Genomic DNA, 26,408 nt, shown 5'->3' with positions numbered 1-26,408 from the left:
GCAATATTTGAAGGATCGGTGTGAAAAACTTGTAAGGAGCTATCAAAGCTGGCTACTGACCGTGCTTTTAGTAAGATAATTTACTCTGCATGTGCAGCATGGTTAAGTCAATTACCTTGAAAAGATTTTTATATTGATCTTTTGCCTAACAAGTAAGATTAACATGAAAGCAAGATAAGCATTAAGAACACAAGCAAATACATTTGTACTTATAGTTATCATGCAGCAAATATAGAAGCAAATCATGGTGTTAAACTGTTCAATGAACAAGGAAGTATATTAAACAATTATGAGATTTTCCACTAAGCAATGACACAGTTTTAAAAAGGATGATAATCGAATAATAAACTAGTTTTTCAAATATCAATGTAATAGAAAAAGCATAGGCTAGTCTCCAACTTATTTTTAGATAAATTACCTTCATGTTTTACAGTATCATGCATATAAGTGCAATAAAGAAGTGTCATCTTTCTACCAGGCCATGAAAAATAACATCAGCACACTCCAGCCAGATAAGGAAACAAAAATTTATTTGAAACTGGTAATTTTATAGAGCTAAAAAGGTAAACATATGTTAAAGAGACAAAGAATACACAACTGAACACGGTCGTCATAAAGGCACATAATAAAAAATCACATTGGAAAGACCTCATCTTTTCAGCATTTGAAAACATCATTACCATAATTTTCAATACTCAGAATGGCACTTGCACACTCTAAAAAAATGGAGCAGATTCAGAGGACAGACAAGGCTGAAGTCATCCCCACATCTCTCACACACAATACATTTGCTCATTGGTCACAGTCAAACAAAATGATTGGGAAATGATCTCACAAATTCCGTAAAGATACAAGAATGTTGGCAAAACCAATAAACATTGAGATCGGAAAGGCATTTTACATACAGATGATTTGGATAGAATGACATTTTGGTTCTTTAAAAAAAGTGCAAAGTCCAAGGTTTCCCTAAAGGGAAGGTCAAAAGACACAGCCAAGGCTGCCATTTTCTGAAATATGATAGAACATCATTTTGTAATACAAATTCTATGGAGTTGTTATACTTCAGTTTATGGAGAATAAACACCAGCCAGGGAAGCACTGAACACAGATTTACATCTGACTGTTGTCTGACAAATATGGCCAAATAGTCTTCTGTATGTGGAACAAGGAAGGCTCAGGCAGTCATTCCTGTTTGCTTGCTTATTTGTTTGTTAAAAAAAAAAAAAAAGAAAAAAAAAAGATAACCTTAATGACCTTACAGGAACAAAGTTCTTCCTTCAATAATCCAATTTCAGGAAGTGGTCTAAGAGTTGTTGCTTTTAGAAGGTCAAGATAAGTACAAAGATAATCCCGAATTTACAAAGATTAAGACACCAGACATTGCAGAAAGTAGAAAAGGAGTAACAAATGAGTTCAGCAATAATTGTCACTCTAATTCAGTGTTCGGGCCTGAAGGCAACTGAAATGCTGGACCACCCCATTCCCAGCCCACCCCCCAAAGTCACTTTGGAAGTACTTGTACATGGAAATACCTACTTGCTACACTGAGGAAGTGCTGCTTTGGTGGTTTTGAGGAGGAGCTGTTTCTCAAGCAACAAGTTCTGTGTGTGTGCTTTGCAAACTTCATTAACATCCATCTGATGGATCTGATGGACACCTGAGATCAGCAGCCCCATTTGGTCACTTGGACAAACTGCTTCAGTATTTTACTACCTGAATCTCACACACGCAGCCAGCACGCACAGAAGACTGTGAGGGAAGAGAATCTATCTCGCATGACAAACCTGGAAAACCTTTACATATTAATGCAATCCTCTATTGGCTATTGCGCATAGTGGACTGTAGCCCTCCAAGTAAAGGAAAGAATGAAGAGTCCAAAATGAGAAGCATTTCTCTCCCCAAGGCAGCTGGGATGAGCTCTGCTATTGGTTGTATTAAATCACTATCAGCTTAATCCTGGACCCTCCACCCCATTTTTAAACAGTAACTTGCACGGAATGATCTAGTAACCAAGCTTTTTCTGTTCCTGTATATTTTGATCCTACAAAACATGTAGCTGCAACTCAAAGCTCATCATGGTTAATGGTGCTACCATTTACAAATGCAATGAAAAGCAGGTCTCATGAAGCAAGCTGGGAAAATCACCTATTAAAAAATACCGTGTAAATCCATTTGAGGTATTCTGACACCATGGAACAGCAGTTTCTCAGGCTCTTATTCTTTAAATAATTAAAAAAAAAAAAAAAAAAGTTAGCCTGAAGATAAAAGTGATGGACTACATTTTAATGTGTTCCTCCACCCTTTTCTGTAACCAAGATCATATTTTTTTTATGAACTTTACATTAAGTCTTCAAAAATAACAATAGTAAGTGCTAAGTTCTAGGTGTGCAAAATATTGCCTGTGAATTGCTTGAGTATAGGCAGCGTGACAAAACAAAAAGTCACTTTCATCTGTTCAGTATCAAGGCAGTATCAATTTCTCCTGTGGTTCGATCCAAGCCAAATACACGTTTAGAGAAGACAAAACCAAAAAGACAATGAGTAAAATATGGATGATTTCATGAAAATGCAAACATATTTTTGATTTAAAGATAGTTTCTTGATTTTTTTTTTTTTAAACCTCAGTGACATTTTAAAGTGCAATATAGGTATCTGTTTAAAAATGGTGAACTAGAATTTAAGAAAGTTTCTTCCCCCTTCAGGGCAAAAGTAGGAGTTTCAACACCTCTCCACAAAGATCCGTCTCTAATTGTGGAGCAGATCACTTGAGTAACCTTTTTTTGTTCTGATGTTTCCAACATTAGAAGCATCTCACCTTCTTCCTTCACGCTATTCCCAAATTCTGCTTCATTTTTTCATATACAACATAGCTGATGCTGACAGCTGGAAGCACTTTCATAAAATTAGGGGCTATACCCCTATAAAGTCCTCGGATGCCCTCTGTAGCAATTATTCTTTGAAAGAGACCGACCATGTTTAGCTGTGGAGCTCCTTCCACTGAGGCTAGAACAAAAACATAATGTGTTATACAACAGTTCTAGTAATATTACAATTCTTAAACATGTATTAAACACTTGTGTGGTGAGCCTACTATCGCCTCTCGTGCCATTGACTAAAACTTGAGTCCTAATAGACTAATCCCAGACATTTGAGAGATATCCATGTGTCTAAATCCCATGAAACAGCATTATCCACCTACATTCCTTTGGGAATCTAGGCTCCTATCTTTAACCTGTGCACAAACCTCCTAAACAAAAATCTGAGCTACCAAACTGTCTTTACGAAACATCCTCCAGAGCAAACATGGCTGTCTACCTTCACAGGATGATGCAGTACTTTACATGCTATCTCTAAAATTTAGGAAGCATTCTAACTTTTAGAAAAGTGCTCCCAGATTATGACTGGAGCTCCGTGTCTGACAGTTTTGTAAGGAACATGGCTCTCGAAGCACACAGAGCACTAGTGTCTGCAGTGCTGCATTTGAATTAAGTACAATGAAGAACAAAGTTGGGGATAATAGGGAGAAAAGACCAACATTAAGAAGAATTTTCTAGATAAGTCCTTGGTTTTCAAAGTTGTGGTTTAGTTTTTGTTTTGTTTTGGGGTTTATTTGGGGTTTTTGTTTTTTTTTTTATTCCCATGTCTCTGCTTCAGCTGTCCCAAATGATACAATTTTGATGAGACCACACAGACACATTTTTCAGTACAACAGGACTCACCTTGAGCCTGCATGCGTGTTCTGATAAGAGCAAGAGGGTAACTGGCTAACTGCCCGCATGTGCTGGACACAGTACCACATCCCAACAACACAAAAACACCCGGGTTGGCAGAGCTGGACGCATAGTGTTCTAGCCATGTACTCTTTAAGAGCTGCCAAGATATAAAATTCAATAATAAGAGATCTGCATTCAAGAAAAGCGAATACATCTTTATTCATACCAAATCTTATGGGATCAGTACTGAAAAGCACCAGTCTCACTATGCCAGTCCTACATGCACAGGTACCTTAGCACACAGGTAAGGACTTTTACGAGACTACAGTACTTAGTGCCTAGGAGAGAAATCCTTAGAAGATCCAGCAGCAGCAACAGTGTTCATGTTCTATACTTGTTAATACTTTGGGGGGAAGAGAAGGGAAACACAACCCAACACCCTGCAGGGTGCAAAAAAAGCTCACACAGCCGTGCACGCAGAAGCAAGGATGTAAACTGTAGAAAAGAACTTCCATACAGCTTTGAAAACATTTGCTCGAGCAATTCTAATTACTACAATGGTATCACAAATTGATTTGCCTTGACTAGAAAATTAGTCTGTGCATTTGAGTTACTTAACACACTGTGACAGAAAACCTAGCATCTAAGGTAGATAAAACATTTTAATTGTTGCTGATGGATGTAAGAGCTGCTATTTGCTCTTGAAGGGAGAGACAGCGGTACTTCAAATTCCTCACAACTATATGTTAACGACAAAAAATTCTGGTAACATGCATAGATACACAAGGAATTCAGGTTACTATAATCCAATTATAAATCAGATAAAACAGCAAAAAGTTATTAAGCATCATAAATGCAGACTAGGTAACAGATCAGGTTTTTAAAGCCCAAATTTGCTATAGAATGGATATATCCCAGGTCAATGGGGCTATTTAACTATGCAAGCATGTTGTACTGCCAAGGTCTATATAATCCTGCCTTACAAGTAGATCTTTTGTTTGGTACTGCGGAAGAAAAGAGCCGTGCACAGCAGATGAACCTGTTGCTTGTAAAGGCCCATCTGCACAAACACCCTTCCAGGAGGGGCAAACAAAGAAAAACGTTCAAGTCCAGTAAAACTAGTGGAAATTGTCATTTATCTATTTTAAACCGAAGGCAACTGTAATACTACAAATCTAACTAATGATACAGGTATCCTCCTAAAGACCACTTGACCTTTTTGTAAATTAACCAATAAAGGCTACATGTGTTCAGTGATCTAAACTCACCTCATAAACACCAAGGTCAATGCCAGCATAAGGAATTATACCCAGAATATTAGGAATATAGCCTTTGTAAAAGGCCTTTACACCTTCTCTTTTTAAGATCTTCTTAGCACAGTCAAACATCCCAGAATATTGCCCTGTTTTACCCACAGCCAATCTGGTCTTTAAAACCTGAAAAAAAAAAAAAAAAAGTAGCAGTCTTAATTACATAGCCATTTATTAATGTAGTTTATAAACAGATGAAAATACAGTATCTCTGTGCTTATTCAACTGTGTGGAACTGTTTTGCTTTCTGCACTTCCAATCTCCTTTGTGATGACTACTGTTACAACTTGCTTAGCAGAGGGCTTCTTCAGGGTTTGTTATTAATGCAGAGTACTACACATACTAATGTAGCATACAATACTACCCTACACTAGGTTACAAATTAATAAAAAAAAAATATGATGGAACACAGCCTTTTAAAATTGCATTTTAACGTTCTTTTATTGATTAAAACAGGCAGATTTTTGATCAATTTGAAGGCAACAGTGTAGGCAATATTTAATAGAAACATTAGCTAAAGAACAAGTGAGAGAATTAAGACACCAGCAGATCACACTTCTGATCTGTAAACAGCATATTAAGAAAATAATATTTCAAAAAGCACAACCCTATGAGAGGTAGTTAAGTGATATAAAAGATTGCATCTCACTGCTGAAACTCAGCACATGATTAATAATGCAAACGAGTCTATACAGCATCTTAAGACAAATAAATGAATAATAGTGTCCAAAAGAAACCACAGATTGCTGATCAGGAATTTGGTCTACTTGGAAGCCTCATAGGACTGCAGCTTCCTCAGGAGTTTCCTGGCCCTCTGTTTTTTAGGTTGTTTCTAAGTAAAAGAGAAAAGTACTTCTAGGACAGTATTATATATTTATTAGAAATATCAGAGCATTTTATTGTAGAATAGTTCACCAGTCTCAATTGATCAGGATAATCCAGATAATCTACATAACATTTCAGTTATTCTATAATTTAATCCATCTCTGTACTCAAGCTGTGATTCAGCTGCTCTAATTTAAAAAGAGATCTTTATCACTGTCAGCAACGAAAACAGCTAAGTTCTATTCCTACTGACACACTTCCCTATGAAAAAGGTATTTAGGTTACATTTTCTGTTACTTTCAAATACTGATGTTGGTATTGGTTTAATCCCAGGCCCAACATGCATTCCAGTTATTTGCACAAGACAAACTTCTTTGGGAACCAGCAATAAAGGAGGTACATCTTACTTCTATTAAAAAACAACAACAACAACCACAACAACACAGAAAAGATGTGAAATAGCTACCTTAGAGCAGTTAAACCACAACATACATAGTACCACATACAAATGTGTCCTATAGATGAATAAGCAGTCAATCCCCCCAGTCTCAACTGGTGCTATTATATTTTCCCTCCACACTGATGTTCTAACCAGACCGAGCTCCCATCACAATGTAACAGAACTTTATCAGTTCTGCTACAGACAAGAACATTCCTTGTTTACATACATAGTGGGGAAAAAGATTATTTCTTCCTTGAAACAGATTTTATTTAAATATTGCTTTAGACAAAATTATACAGACAAACATATAGAAAAATGACAACTATCAATTAGAACATAGTATATTCTAAAATGCCTAGTACTTAAACTCTGAAAGTCCAAAGTAAAAATAAATTAGGTTATAGGAATATAGAGGAATTCCTACAATAATTTCAAGAGCAAAATGGGTTTTACTTTGGAAATAAACCAGACATTTGGCAGAGTCTCCAATGGAAGCAGATTCTCTGTTCCTTACCTCCATGGGATATATAGAGGTTTGTGCGGTTGCTCCAGCCAAAGAACCAGATACAAATCTTTCCACGGTGCCTAACTTTCCATCATCCTTAGTGAGTATCTTCTTATACTGTATAGTTAAAACACATAAAATAAACATTGCATGCTTTTTAGGAGAGGCAAGAGTTATAACAAGAGGCAGGATTACAGTACATACTATCTTTTTTAGCTGTACGTACTTTTTCATGTATTTACAGTTGCATTTACTAACCCTAACTTAGCACTATACTCACAACTCTGTGGACAAAGATTCACAAGAATACAATAAATATTCCAACCTACAAGAATCCTTTACATTAAACACCTCACCGACCCACAGTACTGTCAGGTATTCTACAAACAGCCAACACAAGGGTATCTGGACTGTGGCCCCCAGATAAAGAGGAAGCAGCTCCCTTGCAGATCCTGTTGGAGAACAGGATGAAAGATCAATGAGCACGTGCCCAGGGACACTCAGAGAGCTGTACATACTGTTCAGTTCAGGACAGAGACACCATCATGCAAGGATGTGCCATCAGATCCCGAAAGGCAGAGCAAGGGTAAGGAATAATGTGCTCTGAGTTACTCTGTGGCATCAAAATGTGCTGTTCGGTCTCGAGACATCCCAAAGTTTACTTGACTTTTTGTTGCTCTTATTTCATAGTTGTACCGAGATGTGCAGTATGTCCATTAAGCCTCACTTGAGGCACTAGCAAGCCCCACAGAGGAAAAATAAAGATTGTTTAACTACACCAGAAATGGAGTTCATTTCCTAAAGGAGGATTAGGCCTTAACATGATGCTTAAAGCTGATTCAGAGGTAAATATAACTCTGAAATCCAGGCTGAGGGCATCTTACACAGCATCATGATACTTGACTTAAAAAACCCCTGTATAAGTTCAGCTAGCATAAAGTGCTACGGTTTTGGTTGTTGCCACTTCAAAGCCACAAAGTAGATATTAATGCAGTACTCCATAAAAAGCTATGCAGACTCAAAGACAGTTTAAAATGTATGACAAGTTTAGCTTATCTACACTGCTTATAATACAACAGTAGAACCTGCCGAACACCAGGTTTCTATTAACAGAATAAACAGAGCATTTTAAATCCAAAACTCACTCTAAATTATTGTGACAGAACTCCTATATAATACAACAGTACAAATAATGAACAGTAAAAGTGATACAGTATTTTATTTACCATTATTTTCATTCACGATTTATCATCCTACCTGTTCATAAGCCCAGAACTTAATAGCTGTTTCAGGAGCTATTTTCACAACATTTACACCATTACCCCTCCAGAGGGATCGGACACCACCTTCTTTCAACATTTGCTTAAAACCACTGGCTATATTCATTTTGTTGGATTTTGAACCATGAACCTAAAAAAACCAAAGCCACAGTAAAGAACACTGCTTTGATTAGATTGTAAAACTCATCACCTAAGTAGTAAATTGCTTAAATGTATCAACTAGCAAAACCACATCCACTATTGAAAAAAACCTTACTTTAGTTGCACAAGTACTATCCTATTTTGTTTACATTTTTGCCAGTATGACTATGGAAAGGACAATTATTATGAACACAAAATATAGAAATTGTCAAAATGTAACTAGACTCCAGGATTTAGATACTATATTTGGCCAGCAGTTTTCCATAACAGTTCTCTAAAAACTGAAGTGATACACTGGAAAATAACAAGTTCTTGAACATTGCACCTACCTGCATCATCACTTTAAGGCGATCTAAGGGTGCTGTACCTGTTCGAGAGACAGCACCAGCCACTCCTCCTGCCAACAGCTGTTTCCACCACTGTCCAGTCTTTTTCTCTTCCTCTGTGAACTCATCTGGAACAGTCAAACTATCTCCTATATCCAAAACCTATTAGAATTGAAAGCAAAGAAATGCAAATTACCCTCTCGTTTCATCATCTCAATTTTATTGACAGCTCTAACTCCAAATTAACCTACCCCCTGAGAATATGTAAATAAAATGCCAGTTTAAAAAAAAAAAAATCTCTAATTTACATTCTATAATTAAGTTGCTACGGATTGCTGTTGCTCTTCAATGAACAGCAACTTTTAATGACTTCTACGCAGATATTGAGTAACAACACCATAGACCCACCATGTCAAAGACTGCACCATCATCATTAAAAATTATGACAAATTTTTGCCTTGAGTACTGCCTAAACAAAGACATTCTGTCATGATCAGCAGACTTTTACAGCCAGCAGTAGAGCTCAAATGCTTATATGTTGCAGTTATATGTCTGGCTTTCACCGGACAGCCTTCTAGGATTAGTTTGGTAATCTCCTAAGGTTGCTAACAAGAGATTTGTCTCTCACGGTAATTTATTCACACATACGTGGGATTTCCCCTTCCCCCACCCTCCATACATTTTAAAGTAGTATTTTTATATCGGAATATTCTATTTCTGGTAACTGCTGTATATTATCTTGCAAAATGACAAGTTTGACCTATGCTTCATAAATTCTGTTATCATCAATTGCCCTGAAAGACACATTAATGACTTTTTTCAGACATAAAAGTTTGAAATTTCATTAAGAGGTACATGTTGGTATTACCATTCAATTTGATCAAAGAAGAAAATTACTATAGGCTTTAGCAATCAAGCTACCCAAGGCGTAAGACTACAGAATGTAACATATCACTTAAACAGTCTCTGCTCTTCATGTAATTTATAACCACAATACACAAGAAAAAAATAACACTGTAGAGAATGCAAAGCCAATACTACGCATATATTAAACCTACGAAGAAGAAATAATGTTTTAATAACTGATAGGTGCTGACCAGAAAGCATGTTAACTTCTTTTAACTACCATTGATTTTAATTGTAGACACTACATCCCTAATTTATGATATGTTTCTTATCTGCTAAGTAGACAGAATATTGTCTTGGTCATTTGGAACAAGAATTGTAGAATGCAGATTATAGATACAGCCACTGAACAAACAGGATAAGCAACCACTACTCTGGATATTGAACACAGAACAGATTAATTGAAAAATCCTTTCATCTTTCTGACACTCATAGTTTCCAAGTAAGGTGTCATCAGTTGCACAACTACATGGAGTCATCAAAAACAAACAACAAACAAACAAAACCAAACAAACAAAGAAAAAAAAAAACAATCAGAACTCGCAAAAAATAAATTCAATGCTCTTAGAGATATTATGCATATCTGCCAGGGTTTAAACCTTGTGTCTACCAAGCCTTAAACATAACTAAGGAAAAAGCTAAATTTGAGGGAGTGTATAACAGAAAGACCACAGCTACCAACTCATAATAATCCTATGCCAATGCAGCTACCTGCTTGGAAGAGTCTAGCAGCAATTAAAATTTTACAATAAACACAGAACTGGAAGAGATGTCAACGCCAGCGCGGCGTCTGAGGTCCCACATCTGCTCTTATCTGAAACACCAGCTGTGCCGCCGTGCAGCTGGATTTTGCCTGCTACGATAACTGGGTCATCAGCTGACTGCAACACTGAAAGATCCTAAGAGGCTTCTAAAATTGTTTCTTGGGGATAAAAAATTACATTCCATAATTTACAAAAAATAGATCTTATGTTTAATAAAAAGTAACACAAAGCATTTTATTAAGCTTTTTCTTTTTCCACTAAGTAAGCTGGGACCAGGACTATCTGATCTCAAGCAGCGCTCCAAGTGTTTTCTTCAGCCAGTAGGGAGCTAACTCTGTTTTACCAAGCATTTCTGAATTGAGGTTGTACAGTGTGAAACACTCAAAGCTTTCAGATCTCATCAACTGTTTTTTATTATGGAAATGCTGAGTAATCCCTGAAGATATAAATGGTCTCACTACATTCAAAGATATCTGTCTTTACCTAACTTTATGGATTACTACAATAATCTACAGGAAGGACATTTAGCAAACAGGATTTCTGTTGGTTTACTTACCTTATTATTTGTTCTTAAAAGTCAGTCACTGAGGTGGAAAGAGCTCCATTCAATAGTAACTTAAAAAACCTATCTGGACAGTGGATAGCCTATTGCTGTATATTGTTTCACTCTTAAATGAAATTCTACAGCACAAAAGAGTGTGAAAACATGTGCACAGAAAATCACTAATGACACCAGTGATTTTATGATAACAATAATATTACTATACAAATGTAAATATTGAACTAATTTCAATACATGAAACAGTCAAAATGTTTCCATAATTTGGTTCAACACATCAAAAGCACTGAATATAGGAATGTGCTGTCAAAAGAAAATAAAAAGATTTACTATTGTGGTTATTATCTTTCTGTGGAATATCTGCAAAAGAAGAAATGGATTTCTTCCTAAGAATTACTGATAATTATTGGCAAAGTTTAGATGAAGTTCTTTGTTCAGAAGAAACTCACATCACACTTAAATACAGGTATACTTGAAATATAACTGTGAAGCTGTTACACTCAATATTGCAAATGAAACCAGCAGAGATGAACTTAAGAGCTGCACTAAGTTAAAAGAAAAGCTGAACTTACAGTGGAATGTTTCCAATATCGAATTATTTCTTCAATGTCTGTAGCTGGGTTAAACATAAAATGATCTCTCCACTCATTCCAGTCTACCGTCATTGTCCCATCAGCATCAATACTGAAAAGAAATATAACAAAACTAGCTAAGGAAATAGTAGCAGGGATGGTTTTTATTCTGTTTTGTTGCTTTGTTGTTGTGTTTTAAATATTGGCCATCACATCAGTGGCAACTAACTGTAAATTCCACGTGGAGACTTCAAGGCTGAATGTGCCACGGCCTTTCAATACTATGATTTTCTTATCCAAGCACATCTGGCATATTCCATTTTAAAACGTAATACAATGCTTCATTTTATCAACAATATTTACAGGGAAATGAGAATATTCTCCTCCAGAACCAGATGTTCAGATAGTGACCAGACTTACTATCACACAAGAACAGATAGAATATCTGAGAACTCCTAAAAGACATCATTGAATGTACCAACACCTTCAAAGTTATATTCGCATTTATCCTGTACTCTGAATTATAAAAATGTAATAATTAACAACAGAAAGAAGCTTAAAATACTTTAAGAAATAATAATTCCTGACCTTTGCAGGATCTTTTCCGCCTGTTTTTCAGAAATGCTTATACCCAATATCTTGAGGGACTGGACAACTTCTGATGCTTCAATTTTTCCTTGAAACATTAAAAGAAAGATGATACATACTTAAAACATGGAGCTTAAAACACTTAGCAAAGATAATTTAAAATCAATTTAAACACAGCTGATGTAAGAACAGAGTGAAGATAAGTACATTAAAACCATGCAACCAAATGAGATGCAAACATTCAAATAGGTTAAAAAGCTATTTTCTCTGTAATAGATACTTAGAAACTTCCTTATAGTTTATCTATCTGGGGAACAAAGAGCGCTAGATCAACAGACCTGGAAAATAATAAAGACTGTAATAATGTATTGTTTCAATCTATAATATACTATAATTTTGATCCCATTAAGGAAAATAAATAGGGGTTCTATATTCACAATTTTTTGTCTCCAGTTTGACAAAGAATATAAATGAAGATAACTTTTAATGTATAGTTTCTTCAAACATTTGAAGTAATAAAATATATCAAGGCATACCATCATTGTTTTTGTCCAGGCTCTTAAATGCCAGTTTCATCTTTTTCTCATGATCTTTAAGATACTGCATAAATTCTTCAAAATCCAGCTGTCCATCCTGGTTGGTATCTCCAGCTTTAAAAATTTTCTGTTGAGAGAAAATTCAACATTTGACTTTTCCAAATTATAGGAGATCACAAGGCAACAGCAGCATGGCAGCCCTGGCTTTAAGAAAAGCATCATATTGGTCACTTTGGGAGTCAAATCAGGAAAAACACCTGAGCATGCACTTCAGAGCTATATTTTGTGTTCAGAATTGAACACACTCTCAGTATTTTCATAAGAGAAAATACTCAACCGTAAAGATAGATTTTTAAAAGTATTATTTCTTATTTACATAACTTCACTATTCAAACATGTTAAGGTTTCTTACCAGCACTGGCATGTTACACCTATAGGGGGCAAATTATTTGTGGACGAGGAGGTGAAGGACAGGACAAAATCATGAAAGAGAACAACTTTAAGCCTGTGGCTTTCCTGGTTATACATTAAATTTGTCAATATGTCAGTAAAATTAAGCAAGTGCAGTCTTAACTATCCTATTTAATCCAGTGGTCTATTAATTATGAATTGTAAAGATAAAAATATAAATAGCAATTAACTATTTAAATGCCGACAACAAAAAATACAAAGGTCTCGCCTGACTGGCATTTCCAGCCCCCAGGGTTTGAAGACAGGGCTTTGTGCTTCAAACTGAAAACAAACAAACAAACAACAGACTTGTAACAAACAGAAGCACAATTATCTTCCACGTTTGCATGTGTTTCCTACTAACTGTCCTGCAGGTAAGAAACACCTACATGCAAAATTAAGTGTGAGTTGAACGCCTGGTGTACCACTGCCAGCACTGCAGGAAACCAGTCTGCAACACAGCCCGGGCAAACACCTCTCCAGCAGCAATGGGCCAGAATGCTTTACCATCTTCGTGTGTGAAAACATACTTATTAAAAGAGGGAAATGACAGCAGTCCCCGCCCCCCAAGAATCAGCGTGTAACTGCTGAGTCTTGTCTTCAAAGGCAAAGACCCAAGAAGTTTTAGAGCACTTCGGGGTACATGTAAACACGCGCCAAAAATTCTTCCAAGTATCTTCTATTTTGCAGACTGCCTTGTGCAACTGTTGCTTCTGAATAAAGTAACTCTCAACAAGATTTGCGTGGTTGTTCTAATCTGCAAAATCTGGTTTTAATCATTTTATTTACTCCACTATAATTAGAAGTCCCAAAAAGACCAGTCCAACAGGTTCTAGCTTTCAGAAACTAAACATAAAGGAAGTTGAAAACTCTGGCGTGTTTGTTGCAGGTGTCTGCAAAAAATTGAAGACATCTGAAAACATTTATGATGCCTCCTTTATCTTTCCTATCCCTCTACTAAAATAAATGTACTTTAATGTTTAAACCAAAAAAAAAAAGAAATTCACAAGATTATCATAATTACTCAATGGAAGGGAGGAAGATGATGTGGTATTCCACCATGAAATAAGGAGCAAATTATTTACCTTCCATAATACAACAAGTTATGTACAATAAAATCAACTCAAGTTACTGCATAATCAGGTAAAGGTGTTTGGTGTCAGCTTAGAAAAACTGTGTTCTTATGATAGTCAAAAATCCGGCTTGCTTGTCATTTCTATTAATAACCTGTCAACAAAAATATACTCATCAATTCAGTTCCACGCCCTTGCCAACATGGTTAGCGCTGTTCAGAATTTCCCATTACAAAAAGAATAGTTTAAGCTTACTGAAGCTTATGGATGCATTCCTGATCGTGACCTTCTAACGAGAAATTAATAAAGGCTAATAGATTAAGCATTCAAAAAAAAACCAAACAACCCACAAATAAACAAATAAAGAAAACACAGACAAAAAAAAAACACCATTAAAAATCACTCTAGGCAGAAAAGAGTCCCCCTTCAAAGACACTGCAACGTCAACCCATCCTGCACTCCATGCATGAAAGCTCATACTGCAGGATCCAAGTGCCCTGCTAGAGCCCCACAAGCTACTGAGCAGACATAATTTATGTGGCAGCCGTACACACACTAGAGTGAGTTCTGATCAATGCAATTTTTTTTTTCTATTCCCAACCGCCATCCAAACTGCACCAACAAAAAAGCAGAACAAGGGAAGTGCTGTTTTGGCTCACAGATGTGACAAAACTTCAACTAAATTCTACTTACAATACCCCCACTGCTGAGGATGGCGTGAGCCACAGAACGGAAATTCCTAGGAGGTTTAGAGAGCTGGCAATTAGCGTGTGAAGGGGGGCACCTTTCATTTCATCTGCCAAATGAACGGATTTTATATTGCATCAACTAGAAAAGGATAAGCACAAACATACTCTCCATTCCCTACTTCTGTTTTCACAGTTATTTTCCAGACCTGAAGCCAGTCTAAGCCACCCTCAGTGCAGCAGAACAGAAGCAAGAGGGAACAAAAACGTGTGCTTTTCCTCAGCAGGCACAGGAATTTTTCTCACATTACAAACCTAAAGGTTCATACAAACAAAAGCCTCTTGCTGTTTGTGAAATGTACTAATCATGTAGGTGTTAAAGTTTCAGATTAAAACCAGTAATTCGCGAGTTTGTGGAACAAACAGGAATGCTGAAAGGAGATTGCCACCTTCTTGGAGGGTAGAAACTCCCCCGTGGGGAGTTATATACTTCACAAGCAGAGCCAGCAGCAAGACACTTGATTCTGTGGCATGTTAGCCCCCAGGTACAAACCGCCATCCACGGCATCAAATAATTCAGGGTGGAAGGGACCTCTGGAGACCACGAAAAGTACAACCTCTGCTCAAAGCACATCTGATTAGATCAGGTTGCAAAGGCCCACACCCAGCTGAGTCTTGGACACCTCCAAGGGTAGAGATTCCCCAGCCAACCTGTTCCAACATTCAATCACCCTCACTTCAGTTCAACAAGGAACCCAACTCTGCTGTTCTGCCTTTAACGTACTCCCAGATTTTGCATAGTTACAACTATTTGTCACTGTGCCACTCCCTGGTTCACCAGCTCCTCTGATGGAGGAGAACTGGATGCACTTTAAAACAGTGCTTACAATAGAGCAGGAACCAAACCAGGTGCCAGTCCTCGCTTGGAAGTCCTGGGAAACAATATCCAGTGTGCCTGCCACACAAAACTTGCCTTTTCTTGTTACAGACTTACTGCGGGATCACCTCACCTTAAAGCCCAAAGAGGAAAAGGTTTATTTTTCAAGGTGTGCCATTTCTTCTTTCATTGTCTAAAAACTTTAACCCCAAGCAATAAAGGTAATTCACTGGATAAAATGAAATGGTGACCACGTAAATTACTGCAAACTACTGACAGATAAAGGAAGATAGTTTAGGTGATCTTTCCTTGTAATGCTACAGGCCTTCACACATACTGTCTACAATGCTCCAGTTCTGACTAATTCGGTCATGACACTGCTGTCGCCTTCTTTTCTCTCTTTTTTTTTTTAATCCTGCTACTTCTTTTTTTCTGCTGTATATTTTGTTAATACAGCTCCTTTCAAAGTTCTGCACAGCAAAGCAACACCAACCTAAAAGGCCACAAGTAGACTGAAACACTGAAGAGTTTTGTTTTTAAATGGCTGTATTATATAAAACATGTTGCAGCATTGAATTCCTACTCCTCCAGAAGTCTTCTGTATTTGGTGTGGAAACATAAGCCAGCAAGTCTGTTAAAAAAAAAAAAATCTCAGAAAACTTACAGACAAGCTTTATATACACCTAAAAATCCTGACACTCTGCAAATGACCTGATGAGTTATTGGATTACTCTGTGCCAAAGTTATGAACTTTAACACATTCAGAGCTACAATGTAAAGACAGATAATGGAAGACACAACAAATTTTAGTGCTTCTATGCTGACTCGTGTTTTGAATTCACAGCTTAATTTTTATCTTACTTTGTATAATTTGTGTATTGTGCATAAGCCTTCATGTTCTGGTTACAAAACTGAATTGTGCGTGAAAGGCGCGGCTGCTCAGTACACGCGATTACCAACCATCTGTTCCAGGGGTGTCGAACTCATTTTCCCCAGGGGGCACATCAGCTTCGCTGTTGCCTTCCAAGGGTCGAATGTAGTTTTAAGACTGTATAAATGTAGGAGTTACATGTGCCCCCCGGGGAAAATGAGTTTGACACCCCGATCTACTCTTAGCTTGTTATTTCAGCTAATTAAAAGAATGTAAAGAATATTTTTTGAAGGAAGTGATACTGGTAGAAGTTACTGGGTGTTTCTGGCTTCCTATCACACTATCTACAAGACACAAGTTAAAAAAAAAAAAAAAGCCACCCTTAAAGACACATAATTGGTGTAATTAACAATTCATTGTTCCGTAATCTATGACTAGAGTTCCAAAGGGCACAGTTACAAATACTGCATAGAAAAAACACCAGCACCACAGTAAGAGCAGCATCATGTCTTCAGATGTTGACAAATTTCACATTTTCTTTTAAAACTAGAGGTACTATATATATTTATATATATACACACACACCCCAAACCACGATAAACCCTTTTCCTATTCTTTGCCCCTTCACCTCCAAAATTATTAGTGCTAGTCATTCACATAGCTCTACATTCCACAATTTTAAGTTATTAGACTGTAATCTTATTGGAAACCAAATTCAGTCACAGCTCAAGCATACACAACTCTGCTCTGTTTACTGGATACGTACTCTACAATACTAAAAACTAATGTGGTCCTTATATATATTTGCCAAGGCTACACAAATTTATGACACACAATGATAATCCAAAAATCAGTAGTAAAGATTATTAAAGTTACTCTTGTCAAACTGCATCAGTTGGGAGGTAAATCCAGCCTAAAAGAAAAGAGCCTGAGGATGTGTCCACACAGCATATCCCAACTAGTGAGTCCATATAACACACTAAGGAACCAGACTGACACTTAACCTCCAGAAATCCAACACAACACTGCATCTGGAGCAAAACAGTAATTTGCACTGCCTCCAAAGACCTCCCAAATTGTTCAAATGCTGCATTCATGTTCATTCACTTCTGTCCCAGGGGATCCTACCAACATGCAAACAGTACCCAAGCAGGCTCCTTAAACCTGCCGCAGACAGACGTGAACAGAGCCCCGCACCGCGGACTTGCACCCTGGCAGTAGCAGAGATGTTGTTAAAGCTGCCCCAAGCACCTCTCTTCCCAGCAACAAGAAAGCACTAGCAATGGCCTTCTCACTGCTCTATTTCAGGTAACAGAATCTCTATAAAATGAGCCTAAAAAGGAAGAGATTCAAGTGGCGAGTTTCCAATCTGCCCTGCAGAAGCTGCTCTCTCAGGACCTGGACAAAATCTCTCAACTCATAGCTATGAATTAGATTCCAAGAATCTGCAACAGCATAAATGGGAGATGCAAACTATCCCTTTGTACCTTCATTCATCATTCCTTGCAAGTTACACTGTTATTTTTGACTTTGAACATACTGACTTTTCCATTAAATAAGACTATTCTGCTACAGAGGCAACCCCACCTTACCGTTATCATAAAAGATTTACCAGTTTACCTTGTTTGTGTACCTGAGACACACCGTGTTTTAAGACAGGGATTTTGCAAAGCATTTCAACATGCAGTTAAGAGATTTCCAGGGGTGGGAGTGCCCATATTTGGTGCCTGGCATTCTTGCGCTTCGCAGAAACAAGAGGAAGAATTAATCATTCGCTTTACCCTGCTGCTGTTCAGGAAAAAACCTATCAAGTTAGTATTAAAAAAATTCATTTAATCTCCTTGGATGTTTAAAGTGTTATGAAAACAAACATACTCATCTTGCTTTTTCATATAGACACTTGGAGACTACAGCACATTCTCAGTTAAAAGCTTCTGAAGTTGTACACATTGAAATGAAATGATGAGGTATATGTTTGCTTACAACCAAAGTCAGATATATTACTGTTTGTGGTATTTCACTAGTAAGTTACCATAACCAGCCATAATCGTAACACCTATTATGACCTGAAAAGTTTAAACAAACTTAGTAGTCCCAGATTTCCACAATCATGCAACATGACATCTGTTTTGGTAAAAAGTTGAAGATGCCTGCCTACTCTACAATACCAGGTTTTGGCATACTATTAAGGTGAGAGAAAACGTAATTTTACATAAAGAATGACATGTGAGCATGAAAGTCCCAGAACTTATGAGACTGTGAATCTGCATATCACATATAATTTCTAAGAGCAGATATGTGATTGAAAATGACCGTGTCTCTCCTAAGAAGTTGCTGATTAGTGCTTTTTGTATGTTTCTAGCCAAACTACAACATAATGAAGAGGTTTCAATTAACTTGCTCTACGAGCCTTCTAATTTTGTCATGTAAGGGAAGTTGCCACAATTAAGAAAAGCACAAAAATCTTAATAGAACAGTGGAGAAATATTCAAGGGCATGTTTAGCTCAGTCACTAAACAAGTATGTGCTTTCTGGACTAAGAACAGCGATGACCAGTTTCAAGCCCTGAAAGGCTATCTAGCTGTAGTTTTTAGAGGCCAGAGAAAAGCACAGAAGGAACCAACCCACATCTGGCCCCTTCTCACCCGCCCTCTGGCACCCAGACGTGTCACTGTCACACAGTGCAGGGCCAGCCTCACCTGGCAGAATTCTGAATTTTCTTTGGTTTAAATGCAGAAACACACTGCAAGTGTTCTGAGGTTTTTTTAGAGTTTGTTGGAATAAAATTTTCATAAACACAGTTGATTACTCCAAAGAGTAATTTAGTCCCATTGGGCCCTGTTTCGACCACACAGGACTGTTTCATCACACTGTTTCTTCATCTAAAGGAGCCTTAGTGTAGCCAAAGACCTCTGCTGAAACCTGACAGAATCAGTCCAAATAAGATCATTACATTGTTTCCAGAATGTTGTTACTAATTCCAACAACATAGTTCTGCTCCTACCTCTAGGACTCCATGTATAAATAGCACCTGAATTTGAACACTTGGCTGTTCCTGCTGCAAACTGAAGCTTGAAATACAGGCTTTGCCTCCTACAGGTTTACTTTAAGGACTGATTGCAACAGAAGGGTGAACAAAAATAGTACTTCATATAACCACTCGGACCATTTACGGTTCTCCCGCCTAAGAGACTCACAGCATTCTGAAGACACAGGATGAGATCATTTGAGATCTGATCCCAGCATCTATTTTGTGTCTCTGCTGGACAACTCTGCTAATCAAAGTGACTGTACAATAGTTGTTCATGTTGCTTGTAGAGCACCATACGATACCATCACCACACTGAATTCCTTCTTCGTACATGTTGTATATTATGTCAGGAATCTTTTGTAAAGCTTTGCAAAGTTAGCCATTCCTGGCAGGTAATATTCTACAATATAACACAGGAGTCATCCTGGCAGCCTCTAAGCAGCACACATTTTGGATTTTCCAGTGGTTTACTTTTGTCTGTCAGATACTGACAGGAGGCAGGTCAAGCAGAACACAAAGTCAGGAGCTTCTGTCACATTGTGCTATGATGTCTGGCTGTGTGGAAAAATGATTCTTCCTTAGAGGGACATGCAACCTATCCCCAAAGCTTACCACACAGTTTCACATCAATTCTCATATCTACAATGTTACTTCACCTAAAAGAGTGTCTCATCATATATTAAACATTCATAAAACTCCCAAGACATCTGATGAAACCTGAAACAGAGAGTATACTAGTAGTCCATTACTCAAATGGATTGCAGCTTTGTATCTTTTAAAGACATGGATATTCCTTCTAGAAAAGAATTACATTTCAAGAGAAAAGAGGAAAGCAATAGTAGCAGCACAAACACTAATTTATACTGTGAAGACGACAACTTAAATGAACCAACTGACTTTGAAGTGAAACACGGTAACTCTAACATGTTCCCTCATGAGGAGTAAACCAGAAGACAGCTGTGCCCCCCAGAAGTACAGTGACCAATGCTCCCGGGTACATGGATTTCATTCCACATAACAGAAGCCAGCCCTGCAAGAGTATTTTTGGAAACCTAACCCAGACCTGCATCTAGAACACAACAATAGTGCAAGGCCCAAAACACCGACTCAGCCACGAGGCACTGAAGGCTGCTCTGCTTCAGGATACCCCAATATCTGCCCACCACCCAGTGCCACCACGCTGGCACAGCTGAGCAGTCCAGTAGCTCACACTTTGCCACATGGTGTCACATTTCCTCATCTCATTTCTTGACTCATTAGTTATTGGTAATTATAAGACTACTTCTGCCTCTCCAAGCACAAATATGATGACCTAATATCTGACTTAACTAATAAAACACCTTTTTGCCAAGTACTAAAAAGACATTTTACTGAATGCAACATCGCTTTAGAGCTTGAAGTGAAGTAAGTGGGAGAAGGCAGCTTTGAGCTGCAAGGAAGTACAGGAAGCAGATGACATACATAAAGATAGGAAAGAAGTTGGACCAGTTATTCAATTACAGATAACCAGTCTAGTTTCTAGTTCAAACTGTGCCCACCATTAAATTTAAAATAGTGAGCATATAGAAGTTTGAGTGCACTCCAACAATTCACCCACCTCTCTCAAATATGCAATATGACTCATGGCTTTATTTTGTTTACTTTTGTTTCTAAAGCAACTAAGGCAGCCTGTTCCAGCTCTCCATTACATCCAGGTAAGTCTGGCTTATCTCTGTTGATTGCATGGGTTTCACTTCCAGTTTATCCTGTAGCAACTGAGAAGCATTTGACAGACACTCAGATCTGCACTACTAATGCAAAGCATCACAGTGATCTTGAGAAAGATCTTGGAACTTAAATTCTAAGCTGCCCAAAACTTAATAAACACACCACTCATTACATGGGAATGACATGGGAAGACCACTCTCATTAAACACCAGAAAATTAACTGGTCACCTGTTCCTGTTGTTCAATGTAAGTGAAAACCCCAAATTGTTTTAGTCAAACTGGTACAACAGGATTTTAACAATGTGTATATAATGTGTGACTGAAGTTCACAACTAGCATGCTCTCAATACTGACAACTCACAGATAAACAAACAGGCCAAACCATCCCTCTTTTATGTACCAAAAGCCGACAACACAAAACATACTTATTTTAAAGATTATTCTGAACAGAAGCACTATTGAAGTGAAAGCATGCTGTCATACATACTCTCACACAAGTGGTCCACTGGACACTTTTCTCTTAAGTATATGAGACAGAGAATTAAATATACCAAAAAGAAGTAAAACAGAGACAAAATAGTGAGACCATGGGAAAGAATGAGGGCCCCACAATTAGTATAAGGTCACTGAAATTGACTTATTGACCCAAGAATATCTCTTAATGCTGCAGTGAAAATTTGAGTTCACTTTCCTGAGCCTCTTTCAGAGATTATGAAACAGCTAATAGAGGCATGGAATACCATCTAACTATTCTTTATACTGAAACAGGGCTGCTACAGTAACAGCTCCTACACAGATCTCAGCTGTACCTGGTCATTGTAACTGAGCCTGTGCATGCCTTTTCAGCACAAACTTGCCTTATCACACAAATGAACACAGAGTTGTGTATTAAATTTTGTATTCTGATCCCTGAGCATTACTGAAAACAACTAGAAAAGTTTCTCTTCCAGGTCCGGCTCGGATTTGCTAGTGTAACTCTGCATTCCACTGGAATGCTTGATGACTCAAGTTTTACTGACTCGTCAGGTCACAACATTGATAACAGGGGACAAGCAAATTTAATAGTCCAACCTGATCACTGCAGAATCCACAGCCCAAACACAGTGTGCTGTCTGTTTTAAGGTTTGATGGCTGCTGTTACAAGTGTGTATTTTTAAATAGAAGGGCCTTGGTATCAAACACTGCCCACACCAAGAAGAATCGTTTGCATATCCACGCATTCGTGGAGCCCTAGCTTCAAAGACTAGAGCTAATATTGCAACCTGCTGTTACATAGATTTACTTACTGGCTGCCCAGAGCAAGCCTTACTTTATCCTGACCTACATTACACAACACACGTAGTAACAAACAAAAGCTGTAAGTTACCATCCTTCATCATGCTGGAGGAGGAATATGCTATCAAATATCATGCAAAAAAAGAGTCAAAGGAAGTCGAGAGCCGAAACATGATGAATAAACCCACCATGCCCAGCTGGCAACAGAACCACTGACAGCCGTACTGCTAATAGCCCCGGCATTCGGGACCTTCCACTTAAAACGCTGAGCCCTGCACTCCGCAGCCCCTGGAGTCCCCGCTTCGGAAGAAGGCAGGCCCGAGGCCGGCTGCGCCCAGGGCGGCCCCGAGCCCCCGGGTGCGGCTCCCGGGTCTGGAGCAGTCCCGGACGCGCCGCCTCGTCTCCGGGACCACCGCGGCGCAGCCAGGCGGGCAGCGCCCCATCCCGCCCGGGGCGGGCAGCGGGGTGGGACGGCCGGGCCGCGCCTCGCCCTCCCCACGGCTGCGGGGTGCCGGGTGGAGGCCGCTCCCCCGGGAGGCAGCGCCAGGGCGCACCGGCCGAAGAGCGGGGAAGGGCCGCCGCGCCCCCGGCCCGCTCTTACCTCCTCTGCCTCTTTTCCCAGGGGGATGCCCATGGCCCGGAGGCCCGTCTGGAGCTCGGCAATATCCACCCTCCCATCTTCGTTGAGGTCCAGCTTCCTGAAGAGGTTGGCGTACCGGGAGTCGCCATCCCGGCTCCCGTCACAGGCGGCTGCTGGCAACACGAGGCCTCGCAGGAGCTGGAACATGACGGGTCCGTGCGGCTCGGGCAGCGGGACGCTCGCCCCTCGGCTCCCGCGGGCTGGGCGCGGACGGGAAACACCGCCTGCACTGCTGCCAACGCCCGCAGCTGCCGGAGGAGGAGCCGGGCCGGGCCCGCCTTGGCGGCGAGAGGGAGGAGGCAGGGCGGTGCGGGGGAGGAGGGAGAAGGGAGGGCGATGCTCCAGGCGCTCCCTGCTACCCCCTGGCCCCTGAGACAGGAGACGAGCCGCCCAAGGAGCTCCGCCTTGCCTCAGCTCTCCCTCCCGCATTTACACGCTTGTATCGCGCTAAACGTTTCCAGTACAAATAGAGAAATACCAACAACGCGGCAAATGACCTAATTCGGATACTTTGGGTCATCCTAGTCACCAACGGCTGAAGTCTGGGTTGAAGCTGTGTGCAAAGCCCCTAGTCGAGAGACCTGAAGGGCAGGCTATGAAAGAGAGTGGCTCATTGAACATAACAAAGACTAAAAGAGGAAACTTCTAGATATTTGCTTCATAACTGGCTCATAAATAAATCGATGGAGTAAATGCAAAAGTAACTGCTTCAATAACACGACTGGTGTAAGAACAAATAGACAGAAACTGGCCTCAAGAAGGCTCTTAATGAGAGAGCTGCAGGCACAAGAGAGACCTCTGGGAATCTGTTGTCTAACCTCCTGCTCAAAGCAATCTCAGCCATGAACTCAGACCTCCAAGGCTGAAAACTGCACAACCTCCCCAGGCAGCCTGTTGTACCACCTGACTGTCCTCAGGGAGGACCTTCAGTCCAGCCAAGCCTTTCTCATTTCATTTTCTGGCTGGTGTCTCTTATCCCTCCACCATGAGGAGCCTGGGCCCATTTTGTTTATAAACTCTTTGTAAGCACCAGGAAGGTGAAGGCCTCCTTTTAGGTTCTCACAAAAACCTGCTCTTCTCCCAATTGCACAAACTCAGTTTCTTCAACCTCTCCTCACAGACAAAGTGTTCCACCTCTCAGGCATCTTAGTGTCCCTCTGCTGAACTCTCATTTATCTATATCTTTCCGGTATTGTGGAGTCTAGAACTGGACCAAAGTATCTAAATACAGTCTAGCTTGTGCAGTATAGAAGGGCGTAGTCACTTCTCTCCATCTGCTGGCCATGCTGCTGTTTAACAGCCCAGGATGTTGCTGACCATGCTCAGCTTGCTCTCTGCCAAGACCCCCAGATCCTCCTCAGCAGAGCTGCTCCCTGGCCTGTATCATTCCCTCCTACATGCACTACTTCACATTTGTCCTTGTTGTATTTCATAAGGTCCCCGTCACCCCGTTCCTCCAGCCTCTCTGAATGGCAGCACACACTCAACCATACCAGGTGGCGCCCCACAGTTGGAGGCCAACTGAAAACTTGAAGAGAGTGTACTCCGCTGCCTTGCCCTAACTGATAAATACATTAAAAAAGACAGGTCCAAATAGAAACATGTTATTCTTTGTTAGTACAGCTAATGTGTATTGGAATAGGCAGAGTCTGAACACCCTCCACTCCTTTCAGGTATAAAGTGAATATTGCTGAGGTCATGACTTCCCAGTGATGTAATACTGCTAAGCAGTATGGCCTTTGATGCTGTTTTTCTGCTCATGCCACCATCCTTACATCTTTATCTAATAAAGTACAGTGAGTGCAACATTCTCTTTTTTCTCTAATTAGAACAGGCAAGTAATAACTGTCTGTACTAGTTACAATACTGTACTTGTATATTAACACCATGTATGAACTAGAACCATTCAAAAATCAACACCAAATACCTGAAGCATACACTTAATTGACCTCAGGCAGTTTTACCCTATATTGTGTGCTAAAGTAATTTAGATGTTCAACATGAGCTAATCATTTCCACCCGATCAATAAAGCTATATGCAAGCACTCACAGGAACCTGCAAGCATTGAGTGTTAGTATTTTCCTAGTAGCATAATGACAGACACCACATTTTGGTAATCACTTCAGAGCAAAGGTGTATATATTATTTATACACATGCACTTAAAATATTTTTTTACCAATTAAATATAACTCTTTCTTTAGTGGCAATACATACATACAAGTAACTGCAATAATTTACCTGTAGCATGGGTTAAAAGTATTATCTGGTGGGGGATGATTGACTGAAGTAAGAAGTGGCATAAATAAAAGATCAAGGCAAGAAGAGAACCTCAATGGAATACCAGTATTTTTTCCAAAAACTCTGTAGTTGTCATAAACACTTGTGAAAAATTAACATCAATGGTACAAAATTCAAGGTAAAACAGGGAAATATGCACTTGTTACTCCTAAAGCAACAAGAAAAAGCTAGGTTTGGCTTTCATAAGTGCATAAGGCATAGTTACCATTTCTATGGTGTGTGTGATGCTGTTAGAGTTGTGTAGGAGAAGGAGGCCACAGAAAACAGGCAGAAAATAGAGGCTGATGGTTAGACAATTCCTATTTGCAAATAGATTCTGCTTTGACCTGCCTACATGGCAGAAGGTTGGAAGTGCAGGTTGCAATTCATTGGTCCAACTGCTCATCCAAGATGTGAAGCAACAGTGAAACTCATTTTGCATTGAGTGATTCAAGCTTTTCACTGGTCTCCCTGGAAATGGAGTAAGTAGCACAGAGCTGTGCAGAAGGTTTAAATGCTTTGACATTAGTATGACTCGCTGATACTGGTAAGAGAAGTAGGTAAGAGTCTCACACATTGTGCATGTGAAAATAAGTATTTCTTATTATTTGGAAGCTAGCACTACCAAAGCTGTATTTCTTCTACAAATGGTCTTATATGACAGGGTTTGGGGCCGTATCATTTATAGACTCCTTTTTTATTTTGAATAGTCCACTATCTTGCACTCCAATTTTTACCTTGCTTGAAGGAGCTGCGTAGCCACAAAGGGCATCAGAGTCAAGAAATATCTTTGCCCATGATATGCATTTTAAATAAGATTTTTTTTTAATTCTGCAACATTATTTGTATTGAGTATCATAAGGCTTTCTGATATCAATTATTAGTATCAGAACATCAAAAACATATAAGAAAAATATATGCATTTAACTTACTAGAACACGGGCTTTTAATTTGTGTATGTATCAATAAATGTACAATAGATGTTTAAATTACATCAATACTATCCACTTAAAGGAAATGCTATAAATATCACAAAGCCTTAGAGGCTAGAA

At 39.1% G+C, this 26,408-nt stretch overlaps 1 protein-coding gene across 4 annotated transcripts; it reads right to left on the bottom strand.

Annotated features, from left to right (window-relative positions):
- Window positions 1-513: 513 nt before the first annotated feature.
- Window positions 514-23,600, bottom strand: SLC25A24 (solute carrier family 25 member 24). Of its 4 annotated transcripts, XR_014184035.1 has the most exons (12): window positions 23,039-23,600; window positions 12,468-12,594; window positions 11,932-12,019; window positions 11,344-11,455; window positions 8,546-8,704; window positions 8,053-8,205; window positions 6,805-6,912; window positions 4,982-5,149; window positions 3,720-3,870; window positions 2,816-3,003; window positions 2,160-2,219; window positions 514-1,199 (listed from the first exon to the last, which is right to left on the bottom strand). XR_014184035.1 is itself a non-coding variant. In XM_082052339.1 (11 exons), the coding sequence occupies exons 1-10, from the start codon at window positions 23,504-23,506 to the stop codon at window positions 2,825-2,827; spliced, it is 1,713 nt and encodes a 570-aa protein (XP_081908465.1). In that variant the 5' UTR covers window positions 23,507-23,600; the 3' UTR covers window positions 514-2,219; window positions 2,816-2,824. The 4 variants fall into 4 exon arrangements, 2 of the variants coding, with proteins under 2 accessions (XP_081908465.1, XP_081908466.1); XR_014184036.1 differs by having other exon boundaries at window positions 1,537-3,003; window positions 23,039-23,597; XM_082052339.1 differs by having other exon boundaries at window positions 514-2,219.
- Window positions 23,601-26,408: the final 2,808 nt, after the last annotated feature.

The sequence above is a fragment of the Streptopelia decaocto genome, assembly GCF_964273445.1.
Source record: "Streptopelia decaocto genome assembly, chromosome: 5".
NCBI lineage: Eukaryota > Metazoa > Chordata > Aves > Columbiformes > Columbidae > Streptopelia > Streptopelia decaocto.
Note: the sequence above shows the minus strand (reverse complement) of the source record. Positions and strands in the feature narration are given on the sequence as shown.

What these genes read in the sequence shown, in the direction of transcription:
- SLC25A24 (XM_082052339.1), bottom strand. Translation starts at nt 23,506, where the DNA reads ATGCGGGAGGGAGAGCTGAGGCAAGGCGGAGCTCCTTGGGCGGCTCGT. An exon ending in GCCTTAAAGTGATGATGCAG is followed by an intron (nt 8,206 to 8,545) that starts GTAGGTGCAATG and finishes TGGTTTTTTTAG; the next exon opens with GTTCATGGTTCAAAATCCAA. An exon ending in AACACGCATGCAGGCTCAAG is followed by an intron (nt 3,004 to 3,719) that starts GTGAGTCCTGTT and finishes TTTTTGTTCTAG; the next exon opens with CCTCAGTGGAAGGAGCTCCA.